The sequence below is a fragment of the Hyalella azteca genome, unplaced genomic scaffold (genome assembly GCF_000764305.2).
Source record: "Hyalella azteca isolate HAZT.00-mixed unplaced genomic scaffold, Hazt_2.0.2 contig8385, whole genome shotgun sequence".
NCBI lineage: Eukaryota > Metazoa > Arthropoda > Malacostraca > Amphipoda > Hyalellidae > Hyalella > Hyalella azteca.
Window position 1 is genome coordinate 1 of NW_025938480.1, and position 11,291 is coordinate 11,291.

Genomic DNA, 11,291 nt, shown 5'->3' on the forward strand with positions numbered 1-11,291 from the left:
CTACATGCACTTAAACGAGTTTTGATAGTGCGGCTGTAGGGGCGTTAGCGATACTTACATGAGAGCAGGCGTGCCGATAGGAGAAGAGACAGGGAGACTATGCAGATTATTCGGCTAATGAAAAGAAACAAAAATTGAATATTTATGAACATAAAATGAACCAAGATAACAAGAAACATAAATTTTCAGCAAATGAAGATATATAAGGTAAATCATATGAATTTTATGGTAACCGTTATGATATAATAGCGTTTTGAAAGTTTTCTGTTCGATAAAAAACAATTATGCTACTTACTAATTTGTTATGGAAAGAAAATCAATATAATAAGCACCAAATATAAGCATAAGCTTATTTGCGTGGTTATATTTTGTACGAAAACATTTGATGTGTTTCATATTAAATTACATCGCAGAAATATTCGAAGGTTTGGTAATCATAAAAAATTTCGTCAAATTTTCCCATCTGATTTGGGAAATCAATTATTAATTTTTCCCAAAGTTTCATTAGATTCCAATATTTGCCTAATAAAGTTTGGAAGGCAATAAAACTGCCACGACAAAGGAACTTTCACAGCACTCTTGCTCTGGAATAAATTAAACTTATGCATAACTTATGCAGAATTTAGGACAGAAAAAATCAAGCAGAAAAGTTCTTCAATAATAAAAAAGTCTATTTTAACTCACCGGTGCCGCGTCAATTATCGTAAATTCAAAACAAATTTGTGATAAATCAGAGAAAGTATTACATGCATACAAACAGATGGGTTAGTATAACTGTGATGAATTGTTAAATGAATTGCCCAATTAATTGATGAGTTGTTATGAAACCTTGAATGTAGAAAAAATCAATAACAATCAAAAATCGTCGACAAAAACAATTTGCAACAATTTGATAAATATATTTGGAATGCTTGAAATGGGCCTTTCTAAAGAATCTCAACCTTCCAAATGATGGTAGTTGTGAGCTTAAAACACAGTAACATTCGACATTATACAGAGAATGAGTAATTTTTGAACACATGTTATCATTCAAATTTTGAAGCAAATTGCCAGATTTCGCATGTTAAATTATGAAGAGTTCTAAACAAATCAGTAAAAAATCAACAAACTAACATTCAATTAATTTACATTTAAAAAGAATAAATAGAAATAGTATGTACAACTAAAATAAAATAAATTTTCTAGCAAAATCTTTCAGAAAATGGAGTAGAGTATAAAAAATGTATTAAAATTCATTCATGTTGCTTATCTGCATTTCTACGTCTGATTCAGAGTGCTGTGCACATTAATGATTTTCACAGTAAGTGAATGAGACAAAATTGTGTTACTGTGTGAAAAATATATAAAAAAAAACGCTTAATGTAGACGATTTAGCCACACATTGTCTACACATAAACGATTAACTGCGTGTTCTCTGTATTTTGTTAAATACATTCGAATTCACGGGGTCTACGACAAACGACAAAGCACGACCACTACCAGTACAGGCATGACGAGGCAGAAACAGAAGGAAGGAAGAAGTTGAGTAAAATAAGTGCTGTGCTGTGCGGAAACTTGAAAAGTGTGCCTTATTTTCCTTCTTTTAAAATGACGTGACTCGAAAAAATGCGATCTTCATTACAGCGAGATTCTGCTTTCACGACAAACGATCGGAAAAATTCAACTATGCCAACGTATGGAAATGAAATTGAAATTAATTCGCAGCGATCATCTACTATATACTGTCCAATTTACCTAATCACAAAATTTCTCTCTTCAGTAATGTTCGAAGAAAAGGATTTAGATTTAGTAAGTAGTAAGAAGAACTACATTTTCACAGCATCTAACAAAGAAAATGAACAAAAGAACGTAAAATCCTTTGAAACAAAACCGAAGTATTTTTGTTTGGAATGTTTTTCACGAGTTGAAAATTCGAACCAATTAATAAACCTAAGAATTTCTTAATAAAGTTGATAGATTGGTTACAAGACAAATTCCACTGATATAATTTTAGTTTCCAAAAGTAATGAGTTTATAACTGAAAATCTAGTCAGTAATCAACTTTCTTCAATTACTACAGAGACATATAGAATTTGTTTACAAAACGTAAGATGATCTTAATTAAACGCTGAAGATACAGCAGCCCGAGTGAGTTACTTAAAAGTTCCTTAGAAGTTGAAAGATATTTCCTAAGAAGAAGAAGAAACTCTCTACTTGTAAGTACATTGATTTAACATTCGTTGAACTCAGCAGTCGTGACTGTTATGGACTGGTGCCACTAACCTAGTGCATCGCTTTGAGCGTCAACTCGTGTATCATCGTGAGCCTCACCAGCAGCTGTAACTTGGCTTTCGAATGTCGTTTCGACTTGAGTATCGACCTCAGGCTCAAGTTCGAATTCAACTTGGACATCGCCATCGTTTTGAACTTGAAATTCTGGGGAGACTGCGGGTTCTTCTTGAAGAAGATAAGGAACTGCCTCTTGTGAGTCCTGTAAGGGGGTTGTGGGGGAGGGAGGAGCAAGCGAGGGGGGCTGCAAGCACTCATCAGCAAGCATCAGCTCAGACGGGGACTCACATTTAGCAGAAGCCTCACCCGCAGGGGCTGCATCCCCAGCAGCAGGAGCTGGGGAAGGTCCTGCTAGTGCTGCACCCTCAGCCTCTAGCTTAGCTAACTCGGCCTCGGCTGCTGCGAGAGCTTCAAGCTCAGCCTCCATGGCCGCCTTAGCCGCTGCTTCTCGTTCAGCCTTTCGTTTCTTTTTCTCGAGCCTCTTACGCTCCTTCTCATCGAGCACCTCATCTTCAGCTGCCGCCCCCTCAGATGCGTCCGCTGCAGGTGTGACAGAAGCTTCGGCAGCTGCTTCAGGTGCAGCGGCAGCTACAGCAGATGGCTCAGCAGGTGCAGCCTCAATGCTCTTGGTGTCCTCAGGCTCCTTGGACTTCTTCTTCTTGCGTCGCTCTTTGCGCTCCTCCGACACGTCAGGCTCGACAGCCTCCGACTCTGTGATGGCCTGCTCGATATGAAAACCATATGAAGTATTCACTTATTCATACGTACTCATTGCAGACAATCAATTGTTATTTTATTGGACGAACAACCGTCAATGTGAATGAATTAGTTCATTTGAAATATTATAGTTTAAGATTATAGTAATAAGCTCAGTAAAATTTTTTATATTCTAAGTTATAATATATATAAGTTTCCTATCGTTTGATCTTCGCAAGCAGAAATTGCTTGTGTTCAGTTCAAGACTTTAGTTATATGCCCAGTAATTTTTTATTATTCTAGGGTATATTATATTTAAGTCTCCTATCGTTTGATCGCGTTAAGTGGAAGATATCGCTTGTGTTCAGTTTAATATGAACGCAAGCTGTTGCCATAATATTTATCACTTTTTACAACACAAAAATATTGCACGTTTAAAATAGCTAAAATGGTAACCATTAGGTTTATCAACGCAAGCTGTTGCCATAATATTTACCACTTTTTACAACACTTTAATTTCACTACTTGTTTGTCTGTCTGTCTGTCTGCTACAAATCTTATAATCGAAATTTGACACACCTCTACTTATCCTATCGATCTGAAATTTTTGCGCACTTTTGTGAAGTTGGAGACAATGAAGGAATCAAATGACAATATAAATTTTTTAAAAATGACTTTTTTTTCATTATTAAAAAAAGTGAAAAAATAATTTTGTCAGCTACAAATCTTATAACTGATATTTGACACACTTTTACCTGTCCAATTTATCTGAAATTTTGCACACTTGTGTGAAGTCGGAGGCAATGCATGAATCAATTGACAGAATAGATAATTTTGTAAAAAATATATATATTAAAAAATTGAAAAATTAATTTTTTTAATATTCGAAAATAAAATGAGAAATTCATTGTACATCTTTAACATTGGAGACACTGGATTCTTTAGAAGTGTTGTATTTAAAAAGTAATTTTAAACGTATATTATTAATAATATGCTATGCTTTTTGACACCACGTACAAGTCTTTTTTCCCCCGTAGAATTTATTTCATTTGTTTTACCCATATGTTTTCAGATATGGAAAAGTTGAAGAAAAGAAAAGTAGAAAGTACATGGAAAAGTCCATGTTTATTCTTTTTTATTTGAGTAAATACAATTATTGGCACTGATTTTTTTGTTATTTTTATTACTTCGGCCCGCATAAATATGGGAAATATATAATGTGGCCCGCACGTTGAAAAGTTTGGAGACCCCTGTTCTAAGGTATAATATATTTAAGTCTCCTCACGTTTGATGGTGTTCACAAGCAGTAATTGCTTATGTTCAGTTCAAGACTATAGTAATATGCCCAGTAATTTGTTATTTATGTTATGGTATAAATATGAAAGTCTGCTATCGATTGATCGCGTTAACTAGAAGATATTGCTTCTGTTCAGCTTAAGATTATAGTAATAAGCTCAGTGACTTTTTTTAGATTCTAAAGTACGTATAATATATTTAAGTCTCCCATCGTTTGATCGTGTTCACAAGCAGAAATTGCTTGTGTTCAGTTCAAGACTATAATAATATGCCCGGTAATTTTTAACATATTCCAGGGAATAATATATTTAAGTACCCCATCGTTTGATCGCGTTAACTAAAAAATATCGCTTATGCTCAGTTAAGCTCAGTAACTTTTTTGTAATCTAAGGTAGAATATATTCAAGTCTCTATCGTTTGATCGTGTTCACAAGCAGAAATTGCTTGTGTTCAGTTGAAGACTATAGTAATTTTTTATTTATTCTAGGGTATACTATATTTAAGTTTCCTCTCGTTTGATCGCGTTAACTAGAAGAAATCGTTTGTGTTCAGTTTAAGATTATAGTAATAAGCTCAGTAACTTTCTTACAAGACTGCTCTTTAATAATTTTATCCTTAACCAGTATTGACATTCGATTCATGCATTGTCTCCAACTTTACACAAGTGTGCAAAATTTCAGATCGATAGGATAAGTAGAAATGTATTAAATATCGATTACAAGATTTGTAGCAGACAGACAGACAAACAAACAGACAAGAAGTGAAGTTAAAGAGAAGTGTTGTAAACAAATTTTTTTTTTTTCATTATTAAAAAAAATTAAAAAATAATTTCGTCTGCTACAAATCTTAAAATCCATATATGATACCATTTGAACTGTCCAATTGATCTGAAATTTTGCACAATTGCAAAGTCAGAGAAAATGCATGACAATTGACAGAATAAATAATTTTGAAAATTTACAAAATTTTGATATCTTAACAAAATTTTGAAAAATAACTTTTCTTTTAAATATTTGAAAATAAAGTTAGAAATTCATTGTACATGTGTAACATCCAAGACATTGGGTTGTTCAGAAGTGTTGTCTTTAAAAAGTAATTTTTAAACGCATATTATTATTTACAATTTACTTATTATCACAGCTTTGCGATGCCAAATTTTCATGTAGCACCTTGAGCTAATCACAACTAGGAAAACCTTTATTACCAGGAACTACTTCCTAGAAATATTATATTCATGCCTATATTTCCTGTTTGGTTGACAACTTATTGTGTTTGGTAATATAAAATAATCATTTAAGCAATTTTTCTGCTATTCACTTAAAATTATGTATGACATTTGAAATGAGACACATACAAAATCTAGACGAGGCATACGGGGCATACATCATACGAGGCATGCAAAAAACATATTGACTAAAAGTCTATGTACTAAAAGCCTATTTAATCTATTTTACAATACAGGCTGATTCAAAAGTGTAAAATTTCTACCAAATTGAAAACATTATTATCAAAGTGATCTACGAAAAATAGGTTAACTGTACCGACTATTTTGAGGTTATCCAACACCAGGAGTGATACTAGAGTCTCTCAACCTCACCTGTCTGCTGAAGCGAACTGAGCTGCCATCCTGCAGATGTTGCCAACAACATCGGGGAGAACCAAAAACAAATAAAATAGGGGAAAACGAATATCAAAACATTTAACTGGAAAAATGAGCGAACGAAATAATATATAAGTCTATTGCAAACAATAAGGATGGTATAATGAATGAATAATATTGAACGTTATAATATTGAACGTAATATTGAACGTATCTCGTATAATAAATGTTTGTCGTGGCATGCAATACAACAGGGGTGATTAATCGCGAGGAAGTCTTTCATCCTTCGAGATAATTTCGACAGAAACTAATTTGCAGGAAAAACTGAACTGAACAAGTTAGAACTAATGGAATTATGAACACGCTCGGCAGAAAATAATATAGAGAATTAGATCAATTTCAAGTTAAATTCCTATTTCCAATCAGTTAAATTCTTTTATGACAGCAATTACCAGAATGATTTTGTAGAAAATTTAAATAAAAAAAGTATCTTTAAATTTTAAAAATGTCGCGTTAAAAATTTGTCCAAAATTTTTTGTGAAGTCGATCAAGTTATGTTGATATTAATTTCAAAGTTCCTGACCCGTTATCAGGGAAAAGAAAATTTGCAGAACATGTCGAATTCTTTTAACGGCTCATGCAGATGAGCTCTGTACGCAATTGAGGAAAAATTTGCATCAATTCTATTGAATTAAATGCTCTTTCACTCTAAAACCGACAATTCAAATGTCTCGCTTTTGATTGCTCGGATTACTGAAAGAAATGGAAGAAGATTATTGTGTGAAAGAAATTTTCTGAGAGTCATTGGGGATCTGATATATTTTTACTATGTAAACATCAGAGGAAATTAAAAATTTGTAAATTTCTGCCGAGTATTGAAATTCTAAACTCTCATTGACTTTCATAATAATTAAGCTCTGCGACGGCGAATTAAACTTCAATTAAAACTTATCCCTCTGGTTTTGCTCACTCTAAACAAAGGGATTTATTATTACTTTAGGGCATTCAATTTTAAACATTTCTCTATCTGAGAATATACTTCGCTCGAAAGGTTCACTCTAACAAGGTTTGCATTAACCCTGAATCAATTGCATGCGTTGTGCTCACTAAAACTGATGAGTCATCAAAAATATTCAATGCATACATAACTTGAACTGTTGTCGGTGGCTTCAGAAAAAAAAACGCTTACAATTTTAACTCGGTTATGTATTAGATTAGAAGAGTGCATTGGTTAATAGGATTTCACATAGAGACTCAGCTGCATGATAGTACCAATGAGCGTTGTGTCTGCTGTGCTACTTTATGTGAGAATAAAAATTAAATTAGGAACTTCCAAAGAGCAGTGAATGAGACAAGCATTTTATAACGAATTCGCTAAACGAAAACAATGAACAAAACTGTTTGGAGCAATGCTGTTGGATAATTATAAAAAATCAAATGAAAGTTGGAAGTCATAAAACTGTACAATTTTAATGAAAAATACAGGGTAGATGTACCAAATAAAATAATTAAAAAATGTAAATAAAATAGCGAAATGGCTGCCTCGAACGCTGCTCCAAGTTTTCCTCAGGGGGGGGTGTTTACAACTACCAACCTTGGGCTGGTCTCCGAAGTAGTAATAGTCACGCACCTTCTCGGCCACGTAATCCTTCTTACGGTTGGTGTATCCATAGGTCGAGAAGAAAGAGGACCCAGTCTCTACCTTAGAATAGGGTTTCTTGTCGCTGCTGGGACCGTAGACAGTGTCGGGCTCGTCCCATTTAGCGGTGCTGCTGGACGCTCCGTATTTCGAGGCGTACTTGGAGCTGTAGCTGTCCGGCAGAACTGCACGTGATTTGATTCCGTTAAAATTGTAATTTATTGATAATAGAATTTTTAGATATGAATAGAATAAGTTGATATTATTGGCTTTCGTTAAACTCATAATTTAATCCACGGAATAGGGTACTGGATGATTGATTTCCGTGGTAAGAATAGTATAAATTGTCTTAGTGAAGAAATTGATGAATTTAAGGAGACTGCTCAGAAGTTCGAATTATTATAAATTCCGGATGATGAATCGAGATTCGAACATATCGTCTACCGGAAAAATTTTATTTCAGAGTTTCCATCCGATTTTCCTTCTTTGAGAAGTAACGTAGAAAGGTGAGATTTAACTAATTTTTTATAAAAAGGTTCAGAATAGAAAGTTTCTTTAAAAATTATTGGAAATGTAAAATAATTTTTATTGAATAACAAACCAAATGACTCAATTTAATCAAGGAAAATTATTTTTAATCACTCAACAGAGTAAATAATTTTGTCATGATTCTTATAAATATTTCACTCACCTGCCAATTAAATTTTTATGACAAAAATACGACATAAAAAACAGTTAGGTTGGTTATAGAAAAGTTAGACACAACTAAAACCATTTAAAGAAAAACGGGAACGATACGTTCGCAATCATCATGTTTTTTAAAATCAATGCAATAAAAAAAAAAAAGGGGTTGAAAAAAATGCTCTGAAATTTTCAAGCAAGCACCATTTTTTCATGCACGAGTCACTACTCATTTGAACTTATAGTGAGTTTCGAGAGAAGTCTTATGTTAGTGAAGTGATTTAGGTATTGGTGACTTACGTTGTTCCGTTTACAGTTTATAGCAATTACGTTGCAATGAAATGTAGAATTGCATTGCTCATCTTTGCATAATAACAATCTTAGTAAGTTGTCTTATTAATTTTTAATATGGTGATATAGTTAAAATCCTTAATCATAATTTTTAATTAGGTTAAAGAAATGTGGAAATTGAAATTCAGTCCTTGATCATGTTTATTTCTATGCTGAGCAAAATAATAATAAGTTTTAGATTTTAAATTTGTTGGTTGTAAGATAGAGTCAAGAAAAGTTCTTCCCTTCACGACTTAAAAAAGTTAAACTTACAAAAAAAACGAATTTATGAACAGGAATGAATTGTTAAAATCAATTTTTAAAAAATACTGCAGAAATCAAAACAGCGATGTTTATGTTTGGTGTCAGTCTACAGTCGTCCTCGATAGCGCGTCACGTTTCAATATGGAAGTAATCCATCAACCTACTTTTGGGGCTGTCGTCCATCTTAAAATTCTTTGGCTTCCAGTATTCTGTAAATAAGGAATGCATAATAAAACAAAACATTAATCAATAAATCAACTGAAACGGTGCACGAAAAGCTGAAAACGACATAGATATTATGAAAAATAGACATAAAAAAAAACGAGATATTAATAATGGTGCCAGCATGAGATGACCGGAGAATAAACTTGCTTCTTCTCTTGGAATATTTTTGTCGTTATAAAAAGAACATTGTCAGGCAGGATTCAAATCAATAATCATCGAAGCTTGATTTTAGTCTCACCAATTTAATCACCATAGGAAACAATTTAATTTACTCAATGGAGTAAACAAAATCTAATTGACATTTAATGAGTCGTAAAATCGAAATTAAATATTGTGATGCAGAATTTCACTTGCTGGAAGAACGATAATGCGACAAATAAAAAATTGGGTAATGCTATCAAGAAACATAGTTCAATGCCAGAAAACGGGGGAAAATTGATTTTAAAAAGACATAAATGCTTGGAAAGGGAGAAGAAATGCCGAATTTATCACAGTTAAGAGGCAAGTTTGACACATTGAACAGAGTTCAGCGTTAATTTGAAGCTGTTTTTACCGAGTTACCGGGAAGAAACGGGTAACGATTTTACATTAATTTTGTGATTAAGAACAGGTGAACATTGAACAAATTATTCCCGAAAAATAAAACACCAAAGTAAAATAAAAACAATAAAAAGTGACATGGGAAGATAAACTTAGGGCAATATAGGGATAGAATTACCGACCAGGAGCATAGAGCTTAGGCTTGTAGTATCCTGAAAAATAACAATTAAAGCGATGAAATAAATAAATAAAATAATAAGCCTAACAAATGTCCACGATGGCGCTTTTCTGTGCTGAACACAAAATGTCAACAGTCGATCGGTCACTATGGAATATCGGTAAATATGAGTACTATAAAATGCCATTATTCTGATAATTCAATATAGCGTTCATAATCAAGCTTTATCTTAACCATGTCATTGATAACATGAATAATGGGATATTTGAGCTCCTTAAACTTTTTTGAAGAACCGTCATGTTCTGAAGAAGATTTCTATTCCAGTAATGACTTATATGCAGTCCATCGTATTTATAGTCACACGATAAGTATTTTGTGTTCATGTAGAAACAACGTAAATCACAGAGAGTAAATAGGACAAAAATATAGGAACAAAAAATTTTTCCCAACTTACCACTGCGATAGGTAGCGTCTGGAAATCGAAAATTCTTATCAATATTCTAGTCAATATAGATCAGTGAGCTTGAATAGAATGAAAGCGGCTCTCCGTACTGTTCAGTGTATGTCAGATTCCATGAAATGTAAACGTTCAAAATTTTTTACCATCAACATTGTAGTAAAATGTAATATATAATGTAAAGCGGGTAAAATCCTTAATCTAAATGTATCCAGAAACCACTGATGAGCAAAAACTCATCGGCGTTTGACTGCAATTCAATTTCGAATCCAATGAAGCTCCACACTAGCCACCATGATGATATTGGCCAGTGATATTAAGATCTTCACTCGCACATATTATTCTTCCATGCATTTGCAACAGACAATATCAATGGCGACCAGTGCAGTGCTTTTGCCCACCGCTTCTCTAACGAATGAAAATTCGTGTTTAAGATGTTTCATCGAAATTATCAATTACTAACGCTAAATATTAGCACGAAAATTAACATCCTTGCAGTACAGTTTATTCCTAGGTTTATGTCACTAAACAACTAATAAATAACAATGGTCAATCAGATGTGAAATTAATTTTTTTTCCTCTTTAGATCTGACATGGACAGGTCTTTTAATTATTTTGATACTGAAATTAAATGTTCAACCAATTTTCCAGAGGAAAAGTATAATCACTCTTAATTAATAGTTCAAGATGGCCGAACTTAGGCCGTGTTACTCAGAAGAAAGATTACAATTTAGAAAAATCAATGTTGAACATTAGGTTATTGTAGGGAAACTGAATTTGCAGCTAAACGCGTCTAGGATAATACCAATTGTATTGGAAATATTATTATTCAATTATCTTCGAAAAAAACGAATGCACTACTAAGGTGTGATCCTGAAATTTATCACTATGAATATTCATCCACTTCTATGTTCTGATTTTCAGTTGTGAATCCTCAGGATTTGAGGTGTGTTGGAATATAAGGTATTAAACAGGCAAGGACAAAGTACGAAATGTCTTGTTAAATATATTTACAGAATACTTAAATTATAGGTATATTGCGTATTTTCAAGCGTTAGTTACAAAACTTTTGCATTAGGTAAGGAACGCATCGCGAAACTACCGTCACTTATTATAT

General features: G+C 33.1%; 1 protein-coding gene across 1 annotated transcript; it reads right to left on the reverse strand.

Annotated features, from left to right (window-relative positions):
- Nucleotides 1-39: 39 nt before the first annotated feature.
- Nucleotides 40-10,184, reverse strand: LOC108677069 (uncharacterized abhydrolase domain-containing protein DDB_G0269086). The gene is made up of 6 exons (XM_018165221.1): nucleotides 10,172-10,184; nucleotides 8,939-8,983; nucleotides 7,455-7,684; nucleotides 5,858-5,887; nucleotides 2,557-2,989; nucleotides 40-114 (listed from the first exon to the last, which is right to left on the reverse strand). Exons 2-6 carry the CDS (start codon nucleotides 8,955-8,957, stop codon nucleotides 107-109), a joined length of 720 nt encoding a protein of 239 aa, XP_018020710.1. The 5' UTR covers nucleotides 8,958-8,983; nucleotides 10,172-10,184; the 3' UTR covers nucleotides 40-106.
- Nucleotides 10,185-11,291: the final 1,107 nt, after the last annotated feature.

Coding starts and splice junctions, on each gene's coding strand:
- LOC108677069 (XM_018165221.1), bottom strand. Junction 5,888..7,454: donor ACTTCGGAGACCAGCCCAAG/GTTGGTAGTTGT, acceptor CAACATCTGCAG/GATGGCAGCTCAGTTCGCTT. Junction 2,990..5,857: donor CAGTTCGCTTCAGCAGACAG/GTGAGGTTGAGA, acceptor CATATCGAGCAG/GCCATCACAGAGTCGGAGGC.